This window comes from Scyliorhinus torazame, chromosome 9 (assembly GCF_047496885.1).
Source record: "Scyliorhinus torazame isolate Kashiwa2021f chromosome 9, sScyTor2.1, whole genome shotgun sequence".
In the NCBI taxonomy this organism is placed as follows: Eukaryota; Metazoa; Chordata; class Chondrichthyes; order Carcharhiniformes; family Scyliorhinidae; genus Scyliorhinus; species Scyliorhinus torazame.
In genome coordinates, this window is record NC_092715.1 from 77,202,851 (window position 1) to 77,229,792 (window position 26,942).

General features: G+C 47.6%; 1 protein-coding gene across 3 annotated transcripts in view; it reads left to right on the forward strand.

The window, feature by feature from the left end:
- Window positions 1-26,942, forward strand: part of rasgrf2b (Ras protein-specific guanine nucleotide-releasing factor 2b) — a 465,843-nt gene that overhangs the window by 165,360 nt on the left and 273,541 nt on the right. For all 3 annotated transcript variants that reach the window (XM_072516189.1, XM_072516187.1, XM_072516188.1), the window contains exons 5-8: window positions 7,430-7,683; window positions 13,534-13,613; window positions 20,158-20,351; window positions 22,475-22,584. In XM_072516189.1, the coding sequence (XP_072372290.1) occupies window positions 7,430-7,683; window positions 13,534-13,613; window positions 20,158-20,351; window positions 22,475-22,584 (638 nt within the window). The remainder of the gene's footprint in view (window positions 1-7,429; window positions 7,684-13,533; window positions 13,614-20,157; window positions 20,352-22,474; window positions 22,585-26,942) is intronic.

Here is a 26,942-nt window from a genome sequence, read left to right on the forward strand (position 1 = left end):
TGTCACCCGGGGGTCACCCTTTTTTTCACATCATCAAGGCTCGCAACCTGCCTTACTCCATCGAGGAGGTCAGGACCGTGACCAGGGACTGCCAGGTCTGCGCGGAGTGCAAACCGTACTTCTATCGGCCAGACAGAGCGCACCTGGTAAAGGCCACTCGCCCCCTTGAGCACCTCAGCATCGACTTCAAAGGGCCCCTCTCCTCCACTGACCATAACGTGTACTTCCTCAACATTGTTGACGAGTACTCAAGATTCCCCTTCGCCATCACCTGCCCTGACATGACCTCTGTCACCGTCATCAAGGTCCTGCAGTCTTTTCACCCTGTTCGGGTTCCCCGCCTATACCCATAGTGATCGGGGATCCTCCTTCATGAGCGACAAGTTGCGTCAGTTCCTGCTCAGCAAAGGCATCGCCCCCAGCAGGACGACCAGCTATAACCCCCAGGGAAATGGACAGGTAGAGAGGGAGAACGCGATGGTCTGGAAGGCCATCCTCCTGGCCCTATGGTCTAGTCTCCCGCTGGCAGGAGGTCCTCTCCGATGCGCTCCACTCCATCCGGTCGCTCCTGTGACAAGCCACCAAAGAGACTGCTCACGAACGTATGTTTGCTTTCCCCAGGAAATCCACCTCCGGGGTCTCGCTCCTGTCCTGGCTGGCAGTCCCAGGGCCCGTCCTCCTCAGGAAGCATGTGAGGAGCCATAAATCCGACTCCCTTGTCGAGAAAGTCCTGCTCCTCCATGCCAATCCACAATATGCCAACGTGGCACACCAGGACGGGTGATAGGACACAGTCTCCCTTCGGGATTTGGCACCAGCAGGCTCCCCAGCAACCATCACCACCACCACCCCCGGCCCTACACCGTCTTTCCCCACCCCTGCCCACCTACCTCACGAACTAGCACCCGCAGGCCCACTGGCGACCATTACCACCACCTCCGCCCATACACCACCCCCCCCTTCACCGACTCAACAACTGGGTGAAGAAGAGGACAACATGCTCCCGGACGCGCAGGTCTCAACACCGGTGCCCACACCACAGCCGGGACTGAGGCGATCACGGCGGAAGGTCAAGGCCCCTGACAGACTTGACCTTTAAGAGCACTTCACCCCCACCGGACTCTTTTTTAAACAGGGGGTGAATGTGATAAACATTGTGTTGCATTGTGTTGTGTTGCACATGCCTGGGCTTGTCCTGGATGGCTCCACCTGTGGCTCCTCCCCTCTGGCTCATGCGTAAAGGTGGCTAGTCTCTGCCTCCACCCCCGTTCGGGACCAGAGGCCAGGAGACTAGCTGTTTAGTGGATTAAAGCCTCAGTTACATTCAGCACTCATCGTGTGCATATTGAAGGCATATCAAGTTGTTTTAGCTCAGTTGGCTGGGCAGTTAGTTTGTGATTCAGCGCAAGGCAAACAATGAGGGTTGAGGTCCTGTACTGGCTAAGGCTATTCATGAAGCCTTCAACTTTGCCCGCTCACTGGAGGCATGGTGATCCTCAGGTTAAATCACCACCAGTCAGCTCTCCCCCCTCAAATGGGAGAGCAGCCTATGGTCATCTGTGACCACAGTGACTTTACTTTACGTTAGTCCTTCGGTATTATAATCTCAAGGAAAAAGTAACTCTGCAATGCAATGCATCTCAACCTGGACTTGGAGCAGCACTGATGCAGAATGAACAATCAGTCGTGTATGTTTCAAGGGCATTAACAGCAACAGAGATGAGATACACACAGATCGATAATAAATTCTAATGATCAAGTTTGCCTGTGCTAAATATGAGGCATATACCTCTGGCTGGAATGTGGTGAATATTGAAACAGACCATCATCCAGGAGAATCAATAACTGTCAAGTTGTTGAACAATTCACCTAAGAGACTTCAAAGAATGTTACAACTTCAAAAATGCTTTCTAAAAGTATCATAAGAAAAAGGGGAAGATGATGTCAGCAGATGTCCTGAATAGATATCTTCCAAATATTACCACCTGCGATTTGACATGCGAGCTGGAAGAAATTGATCACCAAGAATCACTTTCAATTGGAGAGTCATGCTCACAACAACTAAAGCGGATTGCAATGGATGATCTGATTCAGAAACAGCAGGGTGTTATTATTCAACAAGACTGGTCTGAAGAATGGTCAGACTTATTTCAATGCTTGTACCCTTATTTTGATGAAATAATTGTCCAAGTGTTTTGAATATTCCAAAAGGTAGCAGCTCATGGTGCCTGCTGCGTTGTTAACTTCAGAGCTCTGAAGAAGTCATAAGGACTTGAAACGTTAACTCTGTCTCTCTCTCTCTCTCTCTCCACAGATGCTGCTGGACCTGCTGAGCTTTTCCAGCATTTTCAATTTTATTTTAGATTTCCAGCATCTGCAGTATTTTGCTGTTATATAACCGTCAGCTGATGGTCTGAAGAATAGCGTCAGCCTCCAACCCGATTGAAGCACATTGTTTTTTGGTCCCTGCTTGATTTTGTGTTTTGTTTTGGGTGAACCCGTGTGTGTGCATGTATGCTGTGTGTGTGTGTGTATGCATGTGGGTGTGCATGCGTGTGTGTGTGTGTATGCTGTGTGTGTGTGTGCGTGTGCATGCATGTGTGTGTGTTTTTAAAAAAATCTTTGCAATAGGTAGGTAGCTGTAGCACCGTCAATATGACGCGAGGCAGGTTGAGGTAATGTCAATTGAAGGCTTTATTAAGCAGAACTTTATCCCCAGCAGCGTGGTTACAGAATGCAACTGCTGAGGGAAATGGAGGGAAAAATTGGGTTCTTATACCGGCATTTGTGGGTGGAGTCCAGTAGGTGGCAGATCCTATCAGGACCTGGCATCCCTCCACCAATAGCCTGTCGACACGTGGTGTACCGTATTACCCCTAATACATACCACCACAGTAGCATATCCTTTTTCTTTTGAGGGGAAAGATGTAACATGATTCTTGTTTGCTATAGGTGCTTAGCACCTGAGTAATCATCAAAGGATTTGTCAAGTGTGTCATCAGGTGTCTTGTTGTTTTCTCTCTGTTTCTCAATCCATCCGCTGTGTTTGATCCTGTAAGCAGTTATCACATGCAGCTCCTGAAACTTCTGTGAGCTAACTTAATATTTTTATATACGTAAACAAAATGTTCATACCCTTTCTAACAAGAGAGTAAAATCAAAATACTGTGGAAGCTGGAGTTTGGAACAAAGACAGAAAATGCTGGAAAATTGCTGCAGGTTTGGCAGCATCTGTGGAAAGAGGAAATGGAGTTAACGTATCGAGTCAGAGCGAAACATAGCTCTAAAGAAGAGTCATATGGACTTGAAACATTCGTGTTGGGTGGAGTTTTTTCATTGTGTCAGGCTCTGACTGAAAACTGGCCTGTAACTCTCCAGACGCACAGCCGGGTTTTCAGCCCAGCTTTAAATCTGGGGGCATGGTTGACACCTACACTCTGGAGGGGTGGAACCGGACTGGCTCCACAGAGACCTGGGTGTCATTTTTAATGGGAGACCTGATCAGCACTGGAATTAAACTCTACCCCCTCTCAGGCCCCTTCATCCCCCGATGGATGCGGAGGATCCCCCCCAGTCACAACCGCACATGTATCTGCGGCCATTTCACCTCCCCCTCAAGGTAACCAGGTGTGTAGATGAGAGCAGTGCAACTGATGTGGTTTATATTGATTTCAGCAAAGCTTTTGACAACGTTCCACATGGGAAACTGATAAAGAAGGTAAAGGCACATGGATAATTTGGCAAGTTGGATCCAAAATTGGCTTAGTGATAGGAGACAGAGGGTGGTTGTAGAAGGCTGTTTGTGCGACTGGAGGCCAGTGTCCAGTGGCAAACCACAGGGATCAGTGCTGGCTCCCTTATCATTTGTGATATATATATATATATATAAATGTTGGGGCGGGGGGCGGGGGGGGGGGGGGGGGGGGTGATAAGTACGTGCGTAGATTACACAAGGGTTGTCTGGGTGATTGTCAGTGAAGAAGAAGGCCTTAGGTTACAGGAGGATATAGACAGATTGGCTAGATGGGCAGATCAGTGGCAGATATGATTTCACCCTGATAATTGTGAGGTGATGCACTTTGGAAGGAGTACCAAGTCAAGGGAGTACTCAATGAATGGCCGGACACCAAGAAGCTCAGAGGAACAGAGGAATCTTGGGGTGCTTGTCCACAGATTCCTGAAGGCAGCAGGACAGGTAAATAGGGCAGTTCAGAAGACATTTGGGACACTTACCATAATAATAATAATAATCTTTGTTCGTGTCACAAGTAGGCTTACATTAACACTGCAGTGAAGTTACTGTGAAAATTCCCTCGTCGCCACACTCCGGCGCCTGTTCAGGTACACTGAGGGAGAATTCAGAATGTCTAATTCACCTCAGTCGTGGCATAGATTATAAGAGCAGGAAGGTTATGGCGGAGATGTACAGGACTTTAGTTAGGGTGCCAAAGAGAAAATGCTGGAAAATCTCAGCAGGTCTGGCAGCATCTGTAGGGAGAGAAGAGAGCTAATGTTTCGAGTCCAGGTGACCCTTTGTCAAAGCTGTGATACAGAGAAAGTGGGAAATATTTATACTGTGGAGTGAGAATGAAAGATGAGTCATAGTTGCAGAAACCCAGGGAAACGGGGTGCTAATAGCCACAGAAATCAAGGGGAAAGAGTGTTGATGGCAGTCCCCAGAGAGAACAAAAGGTGTGAAAGGCCAAGTTGCAGAGAAACTAACATCAGAGGAGATACTGTGACAGATGTAGATATGGGGGAGGGGAAGGGGAAAGCAAAGGTGGATAAGATAGGGGGTTTAAATATATATAAAGAAAGACAAGAGAGAAAGAAATAGTAAAAGACAGTTAAAATTAAATGGGATGAAAACAAATGGGTAAAGGTGGGGTAGAGCTAATCATCTGAAGTTGTTGAATTCGATGTTGAGACCGGAAGGCTAAATTGTAGTGTGCCTAACCAGAAGATGAGGTGTCCATAGATTCATAGAATTTACAGTGCAGAAGGACGCCATTCGGCCCATCAAGCCTGCACCGGCCCTTGGAAAGAGCACCCTACCTATCCCCACACTTCCACCCTATCCCCACACCTCCACCCTATCCCTGTAACCCCATCTAACCCAACTTTTTTGGACACTAAAGGCAATTTATCATGGCCAATCCACCTAACCTGCACATCTTTGGACTGTGGGAGGAAACCGGAGCACCCGGAGGAAACCCACGCAGACATGGGGAGAACGTGCAGACTCCACACAGACAGTGACCCAAGCCGGGAATCGAACTTGGGACCCTGGAGCTGTGAAGCAACTGTGATACCCACTGTGCTACCATGCTGCCCATGTTGTTCCTTTAGATTGCGTCGAGCGTCACTGGAATATTGCAGAAGGCCAATCACAGACATGTGGGCATGGGAGCAGGGTCTTGTGTTAAAATGGCAAGCAACGGGAAGGTCAAGGTCCTTTGGAGCAGAGAAGGCTGAGGGGTGACATGATTGAGGGTTAGAAGATTATGAGGGACATGGATAGAAAGCAGCTGTTCCTATTAGTTAAAAGGTCAATAACAAGGGGGTGTAGAGAGGATGTGAGGAAAACATTTTTCACCCAGAGGGTGTTGGGGAGTCTGGAATGCACTGCCTGGGAGGGTAGCTGAGGCAGGGAACCTCACAATCTTGAAAAAGTACTTGTCATAACATTCAAGGTTATGAGCCAAGTGCTGGGAAATGGATTAGTGTAGATTAGATTTTTATTGTCGGTGCAGACTTAATGGACCGTAGGGCCTCTTTTATACTGTATAATTCTATGATTCCAAGTATCAGGGAATCTTTCCTCCTCTCCACTCCCCCCATCACGCAAATATTGGGAGTTTTCTCCCCCCCCCCCCCCCCTCCCCACCACCGCGGCAGTATTGCAGATATCCCCCCCCCAAACCAGATCAGCCCCCCCTCCCTCCCCCAACCAGGTCAGCACTGCCAGGTGGAAGTGCCGGGACCAGTGTCAGGGCACTGAATCCCATTCTTGTAAAGCTGTTGTAAATCTTGTGACATCACGTTGGTGAGTTATGAACATTCTGTAAGGGGGATCACATGGCAGGGAGGCCTATTCATAATATTTAAATGAATTAAAACATAAATAAAGGAAGTTTCCATCCCGTTACATCACCAGCAAAGGACAGAGGAAATTGGAAAATGAGATCTTGCCGACAAGAATCTTGGGCGTCATTCTCTGCCGGCGGGAGTCTCCGTTTTGCCGGCGCCCGGGGGTTTCCCGACGGCGTGGGGCTGCCCCACAATGGAAAACCCCATTGACCGACCGGTGTAACGGAGCATCCCGCCGGCGGGTCGGGGCAGAAATGTGGTGGGGCGGGATGGAGAATTTCGCTCCTTGTTTCCCAACTATCACGGGATTTTGCACCCAGGTCACTGGTTACACTCATGGTGGATGAGAGCTCAAAATTCCACCCACTGTTAGAGAGTTACTTACGCAGTGAATACCCCAGTTACCCTCAATCTCCATTAAAGGCAGGGACGAGAAAACCATGTGAAGTTATACTTGTCTTGGGGAATTTGCAAACCATCCACCAAGGTTACAACAGTGGGCAGCACGGTAGCATCGTGGTTAGCACAGTTGCTTCACAGCTCCAGGGTCCCAGCTTCGATTCCTGGCTGCGTCACTGTCTGTGCGGAGTCTGCACTTTCTCCCCGTGTCTGCGTGAGTTTCCTCCGGGTGCTCCAGTTTCCTCCCACAGTCCAAAGATGTGTGGGTTAGGTGGATTGGCCATGCTAAATTGCCCTTAGTGCCAAAAAAGGTTAAGTGGGGGTTACTAGATTATGGGGATCGGGTAGATAAGTGGGCTTGAGTAGGGTGCTCTTTGTAAGGGCTGGTGTAGACTCGATGGGACGAATGGCCTCCTTCTGCACTGTAAATTCTATGATCGACAGAACCTGGGAAGAAATTTATGGTGTTAGTTTTTAACAGCTTTCGGTTTGACATGAGGCACAGAACGAAGAATACAAAGATAAAAACACAAAGTTTTATTTCTGATCAGTGCTCTTCTTTCCTTGCTAAACTTAATGCCTGCAGGAAACTATGGCAATTATTATTTATTTCAAATCTGCAGATGTTTATAAAATCCACCTTCAAAATTTCCTGACTGGTTGCCTGCCCAATAACTTGAAATGAATGTTATCAGCAAAAATGTCAGTTACAAGATTGAAGAGTTTCCACGGTTCATGTTTTCAGTGATAAAAATAGAATGATGGAATGCTTGTAGCATTGCAGAGCAACAGTCAAGGATGCTGCAAAATATAATTAGCCAGTCTGTGAAATAAAGCAATAATTTGGGTCTTTGCTGTCAGAGGATTATTAACCTGTGTAGGTGTGCGGTCGCTGATATTTCTTTGTTGCTTTATTTTTTTCTCTCATTGGTACTTCTAGGTTCAGAGTTTCATGAGGGGCTGGCTATGCAGGAGGAAATGGAAGACGATTGTTCAGGACTACATTTGCTCCCCACATGCAGAGAGTATGAGGAAAAGGAACCAAATCGTCTTCAACATGGTAGAAGCAGAGGCAGAGTATGTGCAGCAGTTGTACATCCTGGTTAACTGCTTTCTGAGGCCCTTGCGGATGGCTGCCAGCTCAAAGAAACCCCCTATCAGTCATGATGATGTCAGCAGCATTTTTCTCAACAGGTAATTGGCAAAGGACGCATGCCATCATGGGAATACTTGTTTGTACCCAGGATCCTGCTTAATTATGTTGAGTAACTTTTGGAATATGCATCTTCTCTTAAATGTTGTCACAATCATACAAGAATAAACAGCCTCCTAAGTATTTCATTGTATCAATATACAATACCCACAGGCGGCTCTGATAATCTGCCAAGCGATCCACGGAATAAGGCCTTGTTTGAGAGTTACAAGCTGAAATTTCTGAAGTGGGACTTGAACCTACAACTTTCTAACTTAGAGGTTAGCAAGCTATGCACTGAGACACTGCTAATATCTAAAAGCCAAGCGCTTTTCACAAGCCTACATAAAACCTAAATAATCTTGAGTACCAATATTGGGCTCCACGCTATAGGAAGTATATTGAGGCTCTCCGAGAGAGTACAACAAAGATTCATTAGATTGCTACCTGGTGTGGGAAAATGTAAACATGAAGAAAGACCTGGGGCGCGATCTATCAGCCTCTTCCGGGATCTACCCAGTTCACCGCGCCTTGCATGATCTAATGGATCTCATGAGAAATCGTGATCTCTGTCCAGCGCATAGTGGGTTTGATCAGTATTTGGCAAATCTGCACATTAGAGTAAGGCAACTAGTCTCACTCTAATATGCTCTCACCTGATCAACAGAGGCCCTGGGATCGAACTCGTTTGCCTTGGACACCTTCGACGAGTGCTTTTCAAGGTCTCCACAAACGGAGACCAGACAAACAGCACTTGAGGGGTCTCCCAGGAGATCGGAGGCCCCTAGGTGGTAGCCCTCTGGATAGGATGGCCCACTGGCACTGCTGGTGCCACCTGGGCACTCTGGTGATGCCAGCCTGCACCCTTGTAGTGCCAGGTGGCATGGACAATGTGAGGAGCCATGGGAAAGGGTGGAGGGCATAGGTCAGCATGGACAGAATGAGGAGCCATGGGAAAGGGTGGACGGCTTCAGTCAGCAAGGACAGAATGGGGGGCCATGGGAGTGGGTGGATGGGCATAGGTCAGCATGGACTGAATGGGGAGCCATGGGAAACGGTGGAGGGCATAGGTCAGCATGGACAGAATGGGGAGCCATGGGAGAGGATGGATGGGCATAGGTCAGCATGGACTGAATGGGGAGCCATGGGAAAGGGTGGCGGGCATAGGTCAGCATGGACTGAATGGGGAGATGGGAGTGGGTGGAGGGGCATAGGTCAGCATGGACTGAATGGGGAGCCATGGGAAAGGGTGGCGGGCATAGGTCAGCATGGACTGAATGAGGAGCCATGGGAGTGGGTGGAGGGGCATAGGTCAGCATGGACTGAATGGGGAGATGGGAGTGGGTGGAGGGGCGTAGGTCAGCATGGACTGAATGGGGAGATGGGAGTGGGTGGATGGGCATAGGTCAGCATGGACTGAATGGGGAGCCATGGGAGTGGGTGGAGGGGCATAGGTCAGCATGGACTGAATGGGGAGCCATGGGAGTGGGTGGAGGGCATAGGTCAGCATGGACTGAATGGGGAGCCAAGGGAAAGGGTGGCGGGCATAGGTCAGCATGGACTGAATGAGGAGCCATGGGAGTGGGTGGAGGGGCATAGGTCAGCATGGACTGAATGGGGAGATGGGAGTGGGTGGAGGGGCGTAGGTCAGCATGGACTGAATGGGGAGATGGGAGTGGGTGGATGGGCATAGGTCAGCATGGACTGAATGGGGAGCCATGGGAGTGGGTGGAGGGGCATAGGTCAGCATGGACTGAATGGGGAGCCATGGGAGTGGGTGGAGGGCATAGGTCAGCATGGACTGAATGGGGAGCCAAGGGAGTGGGTGGATGGGCATAGGTCAGCATGGTCTGAATGGGGAGCCAAGGGAGTGGGTGGAGGGGCATAGGTCAGCATCGACTGAATGGGGAGCCATGGGAGTGGGTGGAGGGCATAGGTCAGCAGGGACTGAATGGGGAGCCATGGGAAAGGGTGGAGGGCATAGGTCAGCATGGACTGAATGAGGAGCCATGGGAGTGGGTGGATGGGCATAGGTCAGCATGGACTGAATGGGGAGCCAAGGGAGTGGGTGGATGGGCATAGGTCAGCATGGACTGAATGGGGAGCCATGGGAAAGGGTGGAGGGCATAGGTCAGCGTGGACTGAATGGGGAGCCATGGGAGTGGGTGGATGAGCATAGGTCAGAATGGACTGAATGGGGAGCCATGGGAAAGGATGGAGGGCATAGGTCAGCATGGACAGAATGGGGAGCCATGGGAGTGGGTGGAGGGCATAGGTCAGCATGGACTGAATGGGGAGCCATGGGAAAGGATGGAGGGCATAGGTCAGCATGGACAGAATGGGGAGCCATGGGAGTGGGTGGAGGGGCATAGGTCAGCATGGACTGAATGGGGAGCCATGGGAAAGGGTGGCGGGCATAGGTCAGCATGGACTGAATGAGGAGCCATGGGAGTGGGTGGAGGGGCATAGGTCAGCATGGACTGAATGGGGAGCCATGGGAGTGGGTGGATGGGCCTAGGTTAGCATGGACTGAATGGGGTGATGGGAGTGGGTGGAGGGGCGTAGGTCAGCATGGACTGAATGGGGAGCCATGGGAGTGGGTGGAGGGGCATAGGTCAGCATGGACTGAATGGGGAGCCATGGGAGTGGGTGGAGGGCATAGGTCAGCATGGACTGAATGGGGAGCCAAGGGTGTGGGTGGAGGGGCATAGGTCAGCATGGACTGAATGGGGAGCCATGGGAGTGGGTGGAGGGCATAGGTCAGCATGGACTGAATGGGGAGCCAAGGGAGTGGGTGGAGGGGCATAGGTCAGCATGGACTGAATGGGGAGCCATGGGAGTGGGTGGAGGGCATAGGTCAGCATGGACTGAATGGGGAGCCATGGGAAAGGGTGGAGGGCATAGGTCAGCATGGACAGAATGGGGAGCAATGGGAAAGGGTGGATGGGCATAGGTCAGCATGGACAGAATGGGGAGCCAAGGGAGTGGGTGGATGGGCATAGGTCAGCATGGACAGAATGGGGAGCCATGGGAAAGGGTGGAGGGCATAGGTCAGCATGGACTGAATGGGGAGCCATGGGAGTGGGTGGAGGGGCATAGGTCAGCATGGACTGAATGGGGAGCCATGGGAGTGGGTGGAAGGGCATAGGTCAGCATGGACTGAATGAGGAGCCATGGGAGTGTGTGGAGGGGCATAGGTCAGCATGGACTGAATGGGGAGCCATGGGAGTGGGTGGAGGGGCATAGGTCAGCATGGTCTGAATGGGGAGACAACGGAGTGGGTGGATGGGCATAGGTTGGTCCCAAGGTCTCTCTGGCTTCATGAAAATCAAGTTCAAATCTGGAAAATCTATTAAATCACCTCTTCTAAATTCAGGAGAATATTTATTTTATGTAATCTCTCCTTGGAGTTGACACCTTAGGGTCCTGGTATTATTTTGGAAAATGTACATGTCAGTCTCACCAAGACCAGAATGTTCTTCCTAACATGTGGTGCCTGGAACTGCTCATAGTACTCGAGGTTTGGTCTAACCAAGGCTTTGTGTACATGTGACATAACCTTTGCATTTTTATTCTATGTTATAAAGGGTAGCATTCCATTTTCCTTCTTAATTATTGTCTGACCCTGCTCATGACATTGATATGACTCACAAGTCTCTTTGAACCTTCACTGTTTCCAATTTTTACCATTTAGAAAGTACTCTGACCTACACGTTTTCGGTCCAAAGTTGATGGCCTTGTATTGCCTCCATGAAAATTAATTTGCCCTAGTTTTGCCCATTCATTTAATCTAGCAATATCTCTTTGTAATTTTATGCTTCCATCCACATTGCTTAAAATGCCTCCTGTCGTTGACAAATTTAGATATATGGCTTTATATCCCATTGTCTGAGTTGTTAATAACCATAATGAATCATTGAGACATCAACACAGATTCTTGGGGGAGGCCACTAGTCCTGTCAATAAGAGAAACTGTCCATTATCCCTACCCTCTGCCTCCTGTCGTTCAGCCAATTTCCTAACCAGGTCAATTATTTGCTTCAATTCCTTGAGCTTCAAGTTAAGCTAACAGTCTCTTTTAGGAATTTATCAAATGCCTTCTGAAACACTCCTTTCCATTACATGAGTCATGTCATCAAAATAATTGAATCATGTTTATCAGGCATGAGCTGCCCTTCACAAATCCATGCCGTCTCTTTCTAATCAACTGAATATTTTTACGGTGCCCAGTCACTCCATCCTTAATTGTAGACTCTCGTAATTTCCCAGCAACAGATGCTGGGCTCAATGGTCTATAATTCCCTGGTTTCATTCTCTGTTGAGCTGGTCAAAGAACACATATGTTGTTGTGAACCTCTTAGAATATTCAAAGGGCGCATCAGTGGAAGAGGAAGTTGCAAGTTCAATTCCTTGTTCCTGCTGAATTAACAGACCGACCACGATATGACCTCATTCTGGAAGAAGGGGGAAAAAGGCCAGGATTGGTTCTTGCACCAGATTGGTATCTGATAGTTTCTGCTGAAAATTATAGATGGATTGTGATGGCAAATGAAACAGAATTGGTTGTGCTATCCCAATGGAACTTGCTGATCCTTGAGCAATTATTTGTAGGTTATTTTCTCTTGAGACAATAGACTCCACCCACCTTGTTTAATTGACCGCTGCCTTTAAAAAAATCATGCTTCTGTCATTTGGGGGATTGTATCTGTTCTCTCCAGTGTTACATTTGTCATAAAAGAAAGATGTTGTACTTACATGGCACCTTTCATGGCTCACAATATCCCAACATGCTTCATACTATTATAATCCCAGCTCATGTTAACACTGGACAAGTCAGATCCCAGTGTGATACTTGGTTTGATATATCATGGGCTGGATTCTCCGCCCTGCCGCGCCACATTTCTGTTTCACCCCGCCGGCGGGATGCTCCGTTACGCCGGCCAGTCAATGGGGTTTCCCATTGTGGGGCAAGCCCACGCCGTTGGGAAACCCCTGGGCTGCCGGCAAAATGGGGCATCCTGCTGGCGGAGAATCCAGTCCATAACTTTGTATTTTTTGGAAATGGTTTGTTACTGAACAAATTCACAAGAACTTACTGTTGAACATTTGACACAAAGAATAAAACATTTATTAAACAAGGAAAAATCTCAATACAAACACCAGAAAGTGATTGAAATTCATGGGACGGGATTCTCTGTCCCAACACACCCGTTTTCTGGGCAGCGCGCCCCTGCCTGGCAGTCGGCCAATGGCGTTTCCCATTGTGGGCACTCCCAAGTCGTCGGGAAATCCGCGGGCGCGAGTGTACTGCCAGCCCAACGGAGGATCCTGCCGACGGAGGATCCAGCTCCTGGTATTCCTTTTATCCGAGCAATACCCTTACAGACATAAAAACCCAAAGAAGTATTTTGAAGTCTAGCTATTGTTATAATATGGGATAATGTAGCAACCAGTTTCACTTAACAAGATTCCACAAACAGCAATGAGATTATTCACCAATCTTTTTTCGTGATGTTGGTTGATAAATAAATGTTGACCGGAATCTCCCTTGCTTTTCTTCTTTGTGATTTTTTACGTCCACTGGAAAAGATAGATGGGCGTCCCAATTTAACATCACATTTAACAGATGGTGCCTTCAACAGTGCAGCACTCCCTCAGTATTGTACTGGAGTGCCAGGCTAGATTATGTGCGAAAGTTTCTGCTTGGATGGAGGTGCTTGAAACCATCATGACTTTCTGATTTAGATGAGAGCGCTACCCCTGGGCCACAAAATAAGCTTATTGTTTATAGCTTTCTGACTTTCTTAGCTGATCATATTATAATGCTATTTCTCTTAAATATTTACTTTCAGTGAAACAATTATGTTCCTTCATGAGATATTTTACCAAGGACTGAAAGCACGGATAGCTAACTGGCCGACACTGGTGTTAGGTAAGAACTGGTTAATGTAGAAAGTGGGAAAACATAGATGAGAATATGAATGAAATGTCGCTTATTGTCACAAGTAGGCTTCAAATGAAGTTACTGTGAAAAGCCCCTAGTCGCCACATTCCGGCACCTATTCGGGGAGGCTGGTACGGGAATTGAACCGTGCTGCTGGCCTGCTTTGGTCTGCTTTAAAAGCCAGCGATTTAGCCCAGTGAGCCCAGAACCATCTGGGATTTTCCTTCCATTGTGTTCTGTGTGATCCTGTCAGCCAGGTTTTCTTTTATATGCTCTGCTCAGCCAATACCCAGATATTAACAATGAAAATCCGCCCATCACAATTATTAACCATCACACTGTCAGTCACAACAGCTTCATACAACAGCTAGATTTGAAACAGGAAAATGTGTAGACTCATTTTGAATCGTATATGACCCTTTAATATCTGTGCCCCTCAACATTGGGTGGTGATATTCATTTACAATCCATCGGTGTTTTTTTTTCCAGCTTAAATCAAAGAAAGATAAATGTTATAGATGGCACAAAGCAGATGTCAAGCAAAGAACTCTCTGCCAGCATAATAATTGATGAGTGGAACTAACTGAGCCACCAGCAACGGTACTGCTGTGGCAGAAGGATGTAGCACATCCTTCCTGCGCAAACACTGAGCCAAATCAGAAAATAAAGAACTTTCTATCTAAATTCCAGGGGATCAGCTTTAGTGAGCAAACTCAGTTTGGAACCACTGTGCACACTCTGCGAGTTTATTGGTGTGTTATAAGGAGTAATAATCCAGCTGTCCAGGAACTTCACCGATCAAGAATTTATCTAAGAATCTCAGGTCGCACACTGTGCACTATTTTCTGAGCATTAATTGAAATCCTGATGTAATACATGCCCTAATTGTTCAATGTAGTTGTCCAGATGGACAATATTCTTGGTAGTAGAGAGAATTCTGAAGAATGACCCCTGTCATTTTTAACAATATATAAATCCTTTCTTAGTTCATCTCATCAATATTCATTATGGAGGTGAAATTACTCACTTGTTGCAGCAGATTTGCTGTAGCCCTGGGAGAGGATCTGGAGTCAGATACACTAGATGGGCGTGGGACATTGTTTCTGGAAGTTGTTCTGCAGTAGATCATCTGCCTCTTCCTACAAGGTGATTGATGTAAGAGGTCGGAGTGTAGGGGTTTCTAGTTTGGGTGTTCTTATACCTGTTTTCTATCAAGACTTGCTGTTATATTGGCAGAGATGCCCTTGGTCCCATCAGGTATCCTTTCACAACTTCTGAAAAAAATAGGGGCCCACTTGGAAAACAGACAGTGCAATCAGGGCTTAGACCCTTGAAATCTCGAGAGGAGGATTTTTTTTTAGTATTGCATGTGACCCCTGACAGAGGGCTACTGCGTCATCCATTTGCTACTTTTGAGGGGTTGACTGAGGGGGCAGTGAGGGGACCTGGTACCTTTCCACTCCAGTAATCATCATTAGTGTTGGGGCAGCACAGTGGCGCAGTGGTTAGCAGTGCTGCCTCACGGCGCCGAGGTCCCAGGTTCAATCCCAGCTCTGGGTCACTGTCCGTGTGGAATTTGCACATTCTCCCCGTGTTTGCGTTGGTTTCACCCCCACAACCCAAAAGATGTGCAGGGTAGGTGGATTGGCCACGCTAAATTGCCTCTTAATTTTAAGAAAATAATTGGGTACTCTAAATGGTATTTCTTGCCTCCTCAGTACGAGCTGCTGCAGATGTGTCCTCAATCCACTAATCGCTGCTTTTGAGGCACCTTCCACTGACCGTACAAAGAAATCACTGGGGGTTGCTATCCTTGTATCCTTTCCGGGTGTTCCAGGCCTTTGTGGCTAACATTTTACAAAATTACCTCTTTTAGATGCCTCCTAAAGGCATTTAGCTGTCAATCTCTCTCTCTCTGTCACTCTCTCTTATCACAAATATTTTCCTCTTTTTAGCTTATTGGTTCTTTTTTAATGAATTACATTTCTACTTCTGTCACAAACGCATCTTTCTACCCACTTTTCCTTGTGTTGAAATCAAGAATCATCAGTCACAGTCTCTGCTCCTGCTAGTTGAAGAACCATGTAACAGTTTGCACTCACTTCTCTCCGTTTCCACCCTCTGTGGACATTTGAACCACAAACTTGAACCATGTTTCAGCTCTGTCCTACCTTTTCAAACTTGGTGCTGGCCTCTTGTGTGGATCTTGACTATTTGCCAAGTTTCCTAATTTTACAAAACAACAGCCACTCACTGATTGGGTATCATTTCCTTTAGGATAACACTGACATCACTCATGTTGGATTTTAATGTGTGCATTATGGAGATAATGAAAGCATTGGTGAATGTTCAAATACGCTGTAATATCTATATTGATATATTCATGACATGTTTCATACAATTTAACAAAAGATCACCTTTACCTGCTGGCTATTGAATCCTGTCATGTAGGAATGACCCTTCACTAATTACTGTTTACATGGTGCTGCTTCAGGCTCATTTTCAGAAGGAGCACTTGTAAAACTGAAATTTCCTGCCGCCTTGTGTTTTTCTGCCTAGTTATTTTAGTGGGACGATAATCATTGGCTGCTGAATGAAGCAGACCTAACGTTCCTGAGGTGATTGGGGCTGGAGAATTTGCAAGTGCTAAAGAGACAAGGCACCAGTGGAGTTATATGGTTGTAGGTAGGGGCTGGGCAACATGAGGGAAGAAACGTTTTTGGAGTTGAGAGGAACTTAGTTCAGTGATCCAAAAGGATCGGTCCGTTGAGTCTGCACCGACCCTGCGAAAGAGCACCCTACCCAGGCCCACTCTGCCGCCCTATCCCCGTAACCCCACCTAACCTGCACATCTTTGGACTGTGGGATGGAACAGGAGCACCCGGAGGAAACTCACGCAGACACAGGGAGAACGTGCAAACCCAGGTCCCTGGCGCTGTGAGGTAGCAGTGCTAACACTGTGCCACCCTCTTGAGAGCAGTTGGAGTAAGGATCACCAGAGGAGTGGTGAGACAGATCAGCAAGAAATAGTTGGGTGGTGGAGACATGATCCACAGGGCGATAGGAGTTAGCCCTAGAATCATAGAATCCCTACAGTGTGGAAAGAGGCGTTTCGGCCCAATAGCTGAGATCCAAACAATGGATTTTGATGTGCATGTGCTGACAGCAGGTGTATACAGGAATGGACTTAGCAGTGATATCACCCCCTTCAAGATGAAATAGCAGGCTGACATTTAACAGCATGTTTTAAGAATGATCTTGTGGATACAATCTCAGAAGGGAGGAAAAATAAATCTATTTTTATTCACGTTTTTGGAATTTTAACATTTTAAACACCCAACATAGCAAAGAGAACCCCCCCCCCCCCCCCCGGGTAACCTCAACCCAACACCCCACTTTGCAACCCCCTCCTTCTTAACAGCTGACGGTGATCAGCTCCTTTACATATAGTACAAACAAACCCCATCTCTTGCTGAACCCCTCACTCGCCCCCCTCAAAGCAAATTTCATCCTTTCCAGATACAAAGACTCCATTAGATCCCTCAGCCACTTCAAAGCACAGGGTGGAGCAACTGACCTCCACCACAACAGGATCCGCCTGTTAGCGATCAGTGAGGTGAAGGCTAAAATATCTGCCCCCGCTCCCGTCTGCAGTTCCGTCAAGTCCGACAATCCAAATATTCCCTACGGGACAGGGCTCCAAATCCGCATAAAGGATTGCCGACATGGTGCTGAAGAACGATCTCCAAAATTTCTCCAAATTAGTGGCAGGACCAGAACACCTGGGCGTGATTGGCCAGGCCCGTCCCACACTGCTCACAAATATCCTCCACTCCTTCAAACAACTGGTCCATCCATGACTTTGTCGGGTGCCCTCTATGTACTACCTTTAGCTGTATCAACCCCAGTCTCGCACATGAGGTTCAGACTTTCACCCTCCGCAGCACCTCACACCACAACCCTTCCTCCAGCACCATCCCCAGCTCCTCCTCCCACTTGGCCTTAACTCTCTCCACATACGCTGTATCCACGTCCAAAATCCTCCCATAGGTCGCCGAGATGAAATGCCCCCCACCTCCAGTCCCATCACCGACAGCCCACTCTCCAACAACGAGGAGGATGGGGCCACTGGAAAAGTCTGAAAATCCTTTTTTGCAAAATCCCGCAACTGCATGTACCTGAAACCTTCCCCTGCGGGATCCCAAACTTCTCCCCCAACTCCTCCAAACTCGCAAACCGCCCTTCTAGAAATAGGTCCTTCATTTCCAACACACCTTGCTCCTCCCATCCCCGAAACCTAACATCCATTCCTGCTGGCTGAAACCCATGGTTCCCTCAGATCAGCATCAACTTCGATCCCGCCCCTAACCTAAAGTGCTGCCAAAATTGACTCCATATTTTCAACGTGGACACCTCCACCGAACTCCCTGACAATTTCCCTGGGGCAAACGGGAGGAGTGCCATTGCCAGCACCCGCAACCCGACCCCTTACAAGAACCTGCCTCCATCCTCAACAGCTAAGCCTCCGGATCCCAGCTCCAGCCCCACACCTTCTCCACGTTCGCCGCCCTATATAAATACATTAGGTTTGGAAGTGCCAGGCCTCCTGACTGTTGCCCTCTCTGAAGCGCTGCACTCCTAATCCTTGTCATTTTACCTGGCCACACAAATTGTGAAATCAACTGTTCCACCTCCATAAAAAACATTTTCGGCAAAAAGACCGGTAGGCACTAAAATACAAATAAAATCCGTGGCAAAAAGTTCATCTTAACCACCTGCCAATGATAGTGTAAGCCTGTCCCATCTCATTAAATCTGCCTTGACCTTACCCACCAGGCTCGTGAAATTCAACTTACGGAGCCGGGCCCAATCTCCAGCCACCTGCCCTCCCAATTACTTAAAATGGGTAGTTGCCACCCGAAATAACACTCAACTCAAACCAGAACTGTCCCGGAAAAGGCACCACAAAACATTCACTCTTTTCCAAATTTAACTTATAGCCTGAAAAAGCCCCAAATCTCCTAAGCAGTCTCATTATATCCACCACCGAGGAGCCCGCATTAGAGACATACAACAGATCATCAGTACACAGAAACACCCTATGCTCCACTACCCCCCTGACTATCTCCTTCCATTTATGCGAACACCTCAGCACCATGCCAGAGAAAGCACCACGAACCCCGTCTGATCCTCCCCAATCACCTTCAGGAGGCACTTCTCCAATCTAAGCCCCAGCACCTTAGCCAAAATTCTTGGCATCCATGTTCAGCAGAGATGTTGGCTATATGACCCATCCTCCACTGGGTCCTTATCCTTTTTTAGCAGCAATGAAATGGATGCCTGTCCCTTCATCTCTGGCAGTGCCCCCTTAGCCACCCGGGCCTCAAACATCTCCACCAACAGCAGCGCCAACTTATCCAAAACTTTTATAACGTTCCACCGGGAAACCATCCAGCCCCGCTGCCTCCCTATCACCATCCGCAACTCTTCCATCCTCACTGGCTCTTCCAATCCTGCCGTCTCCTCCTCTCCTATATTGGGACACTCCAACCGCCCCAAAAACATCCTCATGTATGACTCCCTCCGGAGGTTCCATTTATACAACTTTCTATAAAACGTTTTGAATGCCTTTTTCACCTGCTCCGTGCCACCGCCAACTCCCCTGCCCTATCCCGAACCTGTACAATCTCTCTCGCAGCCATGTGCCGGCGGAGCTGGCCTGTCAGCAAGCAGATGGCTTTCTCCCCATACTCATACACAGCCCCCTTCGCCCGCCTCAACGGCCGAACTGCCTTTCCTGTGGACAGAAGGTCAAACCTTGCCTGTAATTGCTTTCTCCCCTCCAGAGTAGGATCCTCCGCATATTTTCCATCCACCTCCAAAATTTCCACTGCCAGCCGCTGCTGCTCCTCCCGGTCCACCTGAGCCTTAAAGGAGATGATCTCACCCCTTATTACTGCCTTCAACGATTCTTGCACCACTGACGGCGAAAAGGGGAAACAAATCTAACGTGGGGATAGGTCACTTTTACCCTTTTTGTTACTTTCTCAGGACAGAATAGGCAGGATTCCTTTTGAAACACTGCAAAAGAAATTTTAGAGGCTTCCAGATGGTCAACAGTTAATATTACATTTTTGCTGCTTTACACAAAGTCACAACATTCTTTTAGGCACGATTTATGACACCCTGGTTGCTGATTAGAGGCTGTGGTGTTAATCAGACGCAGCAATCCATTTCCTTTCTAACAAAAAATCTGTGAGGTTCCTCGAAAGAACAAAATGACAGCAGGTTGTAGTTGAACTGAAAACAGAACCACTTAGGAAAGCACATCTCAATGAAGCATTTCAGATAGACTATGAGTCTTCGAAATGTAAGTAAGTACTCTCTGGTGGTTACAGAGTTAGAAAATATTAAGATTGCGCAGATCATCCTGTTTCTATGGATACCAAATAATGTTGTTCCTGCGGTCGTCATTACAAGTGTGTGAAACAGCCGCCGTGATTAAATTCATTGACTTGGTTTCTTTTTCCAGCTGACTTATTTGACATTTTGTTACCGATGCTGAATATTTACCAAGAGTTTGTCAGGAATCACCAGTACAGCCTGCAAGTATTAGCAAACTGTAAGCAAAACAGGGATTTCGACAAGCTGCTGAAGCAATATGAATCAAATCCCGCGTGTGAGGGGCGGATGCTGGAGACTTTTCTTACATATCCCATGTTTCAGGTACAATTTAACTCTGCAGATGAACATTCAGAGTAATCTATCAGTTACACGCTTAGCCATGTAGGGGGTCAAGCGTGGACCTCTGGATTGTCACAAAAATTTGACTAACGTAATGAAAAAGCAGGTCCTTTTGACTGAAGGGGTTCATGGGTTGATAGTTATGCCTTATTAGCATATTACTATTTCCAACACAATAAGTAAAGATGGAAGAAATGTATTTATTTCCATTGTATAATTATTTTTCATTGTCGTATTATTACTCCAGAAACCCAACCTCCCAATGTCATGTCAAAGTACTGTTGGTGTCAAAATCCTTTCGTCACTGTTCCACCAGTGCAGTACATGGGTTTATGGTGTCTGTTAATATCATGGAAATAAATCTGATATGAAAATATCAAGCATTAGTATGCAAATCTTCTTACACAGTAAGGGAAACTTTCATCTTCACAACTGGGGGATGAATTTGGTGATGCTTGGATATCCCATCCATTTTGGGAACATCCAATTTTCATCTCATTGATTTCAAAATTATGCAGCTCCCACCAGAAATGGGCGATCCATTCCGCCCGAGTACCACGCAGATGGTGAAGGTGAAAACTGACCCCAATAATTTCACACGCAATATTTTGCACAAGGAATTAAACCGGAGTATCTGAGGAATTTATTCTCTTATTTTCTTCATGTTTGACTGTTATAAAAGTCAATGAATACCACACACACACACACACACACACACACACACATTAGCCTGGATTCTGTAATGTGTGGCTACACGGCTGTCCTGTTTTTCTGTGGAGTTACTTGACCATTATGCGATCAGCAGTCACGCTGACACCATCTTTAGAATCTGCAGAGGCAAAGAATCTTGCTTGGAGAAGTTAAGCGGAAATGATCGCTTGTGCCCAACTTTGTTTTTAATCCCAGTGTTGCTAATGCAAATATAAAAAGAATGGCTCGTATCGTTGAATATCAATTATTTTTTTTCTCCCTTTTTCATGCTGGAGTTGTATTTTCACTGGACAGGATGCCAAATGTTTGGGCCCAAAAATTGCAATAACCGGACAACAACACCCAACACCCAACTCTTGCCTGTTTAACCTCTGTGATATTCTGTAGGCAAATTGATGGAAATTTGTGATGCAAACGGTGCAGCACCACCTACAGGGCACTTGAATGAGCAACTCTGCGTCTGCTCGACCAATCAGATTGAAACACAGTGCAAGGTCTGAACAAGAAAATGTAATTTCTTGCAAAATCAATTACAGGAAGAGATAGAAAGAGAGGCGAAGAAAGATTGGATTAAGAGAAAAATATAGAACAAAGAAAAACATTCTAAAAATTGTAAAAACATCTACAACAAATAAAATCTGAAGGAATGAGACACTACACTCATTTTCCGTGTCAGAGAGGTTGATTAGCAATAACTGACACAACACATTATTTAAAAAATGTACTTAAATGTAAAATAACTTGACTTAGCTTTTTGTGTGAGGCAGTGATGTGCCACATTCACAAAACAAATGGAGGAGTGAAGCATCTCTGACTTATGTTTAATAACGTATCTACTGAAGACGCTGGGGCATTTGTACGTAAATAATGGACAGCATTGTTCGCATTGGCATTAATTTTGTCATCAATTTTTGGGCCAGGTTTTTTAGTTGTCTCCACGGGGTTAACAGCAATATTTTACATTTTAATTTATCCCATCATTTACTTCTGAATGTGCTTACCTCCCATGAAGGTTGGTTATCATCATGTCAGGCGCATGCCTAAGAATTTCTGAAGAAAAACGTAAATCTGGAAATTATAAGCGAATGGCATTCGAAAGAGTAATAGCAGTGTTCACCATTGATATACAGCAAGTGATTTAGTTGTTATTCTGGACAACTAAGAAACCAATATTCACACCACCTCGGGGACTAATGATACTCAGATAACAAATTGTATTGCAAGCATAAGTGTAGAGATTCATGAGATTTGTCACAGAATGCTCTGAAAATAAACCATTGGTGCTAAGCACATGAAGCCTGCCTGTAGCGGAACATAAAAATGTGTGTTGTTAAGAGTGATGGTATATTTTGTTTCTCACCAACTTTATGTCTTTCTCTGTTGTACAATTTTAGATCCCCCGATATATAATAACATTGCATGAGCTCCTGGCACACACACCGCATGAGCACGTGGAAAGAAAAAGCCTGGAATTTGCAAAATCGAAACTGGAAATACTTTCGAGGCAAGTTGGTATTTGTGTGCTTCAGAAATTGCATTTGGTAGATTTATATGTAAGCATTATATAATTTTCTATACAATGCCTAATTTGATTTGTGAGCTCTCGGGATGGGACTGGTGCCAGACCACAGGAGGTCAGGTTTAATCTTATTGGAGGTGAACGTCAAGCAATAGTAGACCAACTGCCTGCTATGTACCCCACACAATTTTTGTGCCCATTGAATATGAAGGAAAAACCTGCAGTTAAATAACAAGCCATTAACCCACTATCATCCATTTTGCATCCCTGTTGAAGTTGAATCTTACCCCACTGTATCTCTCAGCCAATCCTGATGAAACCATTGGTGCTAATTAATTATTCCAGTGTGTACACTAATTATTTGAGTGTGCCAATTAATTATTCCAATGAGCTCATTAATTATTCCAGTCTGCTTATCAATTAGCTGGTGCATTCTTTAAGTATTTGAGTGTACTTTTAATTATTCCAGTGTACCCGTTAATGATTTAGGCATGCGACAACCCAGAGATATTTTTAAAATGTTCCCAATGTTTCCAATTAAGGGGTCATTTATTGTTGCCAATCCACCTAGCCTGCCATATTTGGGTTGTGGGGGCGAAACCCATGCAAACACGGGGAGAATGTGCAAACTCCACAAGGACAGTAACCCAGAGCCAGGATCGAACCCGGGTCCTTGGCGCCGTGAGGCAGCAGTGCTAACTACTGCGCCACCATGCTGTCCCAACCCAGAGATAAAGGGTAGGGTTTTCCAGCCATTCTCACCGGCGGGATCTCCCATCCCCCGGCGGGTGCGAACAACGGGAAACCCCGTTGACAATGGTTGGAGCGGAAGACCACACCACTGGCCAAAGGCGGGCCACATCCACTCCAACAAAACACACCGCGAGGGGGACGAAATTCACATCCAAATGCTCAAGTCTACCGACTACAGTCAGAACCGCGTTTGGGGGGCGGGACGGGGGTGGCGGGGGAGATGTCAAAGGGGAATCGGGGTGAGGGGTCAATGTGCAAATGTTTTGAGGGGCTTAGTTGTATAGTTACCCAGGAGTTAGACTAGGATTTTGTCGGGAACGATTCAGGTAAGTAAGGCAAAACCCGCCCATTTCACGCAATTAAAGATTGCAAACATTGACCAAGCTTTGTGGAAAATGGAGCTGTCACCACACAAAATAGGTGCTCAAATTCTGTACAGGCAGAAAATATTCCGCAGCAAAGTGTCCACGCCGTCGTAAATGCCGTCGCGTTTTAGGACAGCGTGAACGGGCCGCTCCCAGGACTAATTCTGGCCCCTACAGGGGGCCAGCACGGTGCTGGAGCGGTTCATGCTGCTCCAGCTGCCAATCCCAGCGCAAACTGAGCGGCGCGGGATTCGCGCATGCACAGTGGCTTCCTTCAACGCACCGGCCCCGACGCAACATGGTGCAGGACTACAGGGGCCGGCACGTAGTAAATGAGTCCCCCAGCCAGAGAGGCCGACCCGCCGATCGGTGGGCCCCGATCGCGGGCCAGGCTGCATCGTGGGAACCCCCCGCCCAGGGTCGGAGCCCCCCTCCCCCCACAGGCCACCACCTGACACTTCCACGCTGAGTTCCCGCCGGCTGAGAGCCGGTGTGGACGGCGGCGGCGGGACTCAGCGTTTCCACGACGGCCGCTCGGCCCATCCCAGCCCGAGAATAGCAGAGAATCTGCGGAGAATCGCGTGCCGGCGTCGGGGCGACGTGGCCCAGTTGCGGGGATTCTCTTGCCTGGCCGTGGGCTGAGAGAATCCTGCTCCTGGTCTTTAACCTCTGGGAACAAAAAACATATTTTTTTGGGGGTGCAGAATAATTACAAGTGGATGTTACATATGTTCTGCCTGAGACAGAAACATGAAAATTCACTATGACCAGGGAAAAAGGGTGCTGGGCTAATTTGATATGATTTGATTTTAAGTAGCTTCTAAATGGTTTAATTTAATGGGGTAATTCATGGCAGGAGAGCTGAAAGCATGGTGTGTTCCTCCTGTTCCTGTGGGAAGCCGGGAACATTTCCAGTGCCTGGGGCCAGCATGTGTGCAGGAAATGTCTCCAGCTGCAACTGCTGGAAACCCACGTTTCATAGCTACAGCAGCAGCTGGGGACACTGTGGAGCATCAACGAGGCGGGCAGTCTCATGGATGTCACATGTAGAGAGGTGGTCACAATGCAGGCTCAGACTCCATAGGCAGGGAGGGAATGAGTAACCACCAGCAGAGCAAGAGGACGAGGCCATAGGGTGCCAGAGATTCGGGTCCTTACACCCTATGAGAAACTGACCCTGGCAATCGTGGGGTTGACCAAGGAGAGAGCAGTCACTGACAGCGAGGTAGGCCTGCGCCACAGAGGTAAGGACCCACTGCCCCTTCACCCAGATGGCCTGTCTCAAGTGAATTGTTCATGTCTGACAAAATGATCCTCTCTCACTGACCACATGTCCATTGTCCATTTGATGGGTGAGGGCCATCTGGAGTCAATCCCCCCTGCCACCTAAGAGACCACCTTGGTGGAAAGCTCTGAGGAGCTCACAGCTATTACCCACACCCTCCACCTGCACAGAGAGACACACCTCAGTAAGCGACATTAGTAAACAGGCTTCTGGAGCACAATCTGGTGAGCATCGCACAGTTGCTGATGCACACCAGATGCAGGCAGGAACACGAGGAGCAGCTCTGAAGGTGTTGACACATAGTGCAGACAGTGGGGAGCCACCAGCACTGGCAAAGCTCGATTTTGGCCATTTCCGCTATTTAACCAAGGTGTCCAGATCCACAGCAAACACAACGTGGTGGTTAAATCGCAGCCATTGGCCACAATTCTCCATTTGGAAGACTAAGGGTGCGATTTTCCCACTATGTTGCACCCCTCGGTGGACCTGATCCAGATAATGATATTTAAATGAGCCTAATTACTTATTTAAATATGCCCGGCCGATTTGAAGCCACATTCTCCTGGCGCCCGGGAGTCACCGGCACTGATTTGTACTAGTTTCCGCAAGCGTGATGGCTACTCCAGGGGTCTCAGAAGCCATTAGAGCCTCCCTGGTGTTCAGGGGCAGGGCAGGGCAGAACCCAGGCACATGCCTTTGGCACTACCAGACTGCCCAGTTGGCACTGCCAGGGTGCCTGGGGGACTGTCTGTGTGCCAAGATGGCCCAGAGGTCGAGGCCTGAGGGGCACCATTCCCAGGAAAGCTGATGGAAAACACCCCACTAAACCCAGCCAAAATTACATCTCATTTTCTGTGAGAATTGTACCTTAAGTGTTGCTGTCGAGACTGAATAGCCTGGGATTTGTACTTCCATTGGGAGTGCTATTCGTAAGCGAGTCAGGACATCAGGGCTGGTTTAGCACAGTGGGCTAAACAGCTGGCTTGTAATGCAGAACAAGACCAGCAGCGCGGGTTCAATTCCCGTACCGGCCTCCCCGAACAGGCGCCGGAAAGTGGCGATTTGGGGCTTTTCACAGTAACTTCATTGAAGCCTGTCGTGTTATTCACCTTGGGGTAACACGGACTGCAACACGATGCAGTTAAATGATCAAGCATACACCAAACGTAGGTGTTGGTTCAATAAGATTCATTGAACTTCAGTAACGAAGAACACAGCTGCCTGTGGGTTGACTCTCTACTACTCTAAGTAAACTAACATTAACTATCTAGACCAGGCTAGCTCTGATCCACGTGTAGAAGGTGTTGAATGATTTGTACACCCTGACTATAGAAACAGGGACCGTTGTCGCTCATAACCGTGAGCGGGATTCCATGCCTGGCAAATGCCTCCTTGCAGGCCTTTATGACAGTCCTGGATGTTAGGTCACAGTTTCACTACCTCGGGGTAACTGGAGATGTAATCAATTATCAGGACGTAGTCACGCCCGTTGGTGTGAAAAAGGTCAACGCCGACCTTAGACCACGGAGAGGTCACGATCCCGTGCTGCTGGAGCATTTCTTTGGGCTGAGCAGGCTGGAAGCGCTGGCAGGTCGCGCAATTGAGGACCATGTTTGATATATCCTCATTGATGCTGGGCCAATAGACAGCTTGCCGGGCCCTGTGCCTACACTTCTCAATACCGAGGTGTCCCTCGTGTACCTGCGCGGAATGACGATGCGATCCAATTTCAGGAGGATCCCCTCGACAACAGTTAGGTCATCCTTTACATTATAGTATTGGGGGCATTGCCCTTTCTGCCAGCCATTCGTGAGGTGATGTATGACCCGCTGCAGAAGAGGGTCCTTGGCGGTCTCTTCTCGAATGATGATAAGGCGTTCGGCGGATGTCGCGAGGGTGCTGGCACACAGCTGCACCTGTGCCTCAATGTTGTGTATGAA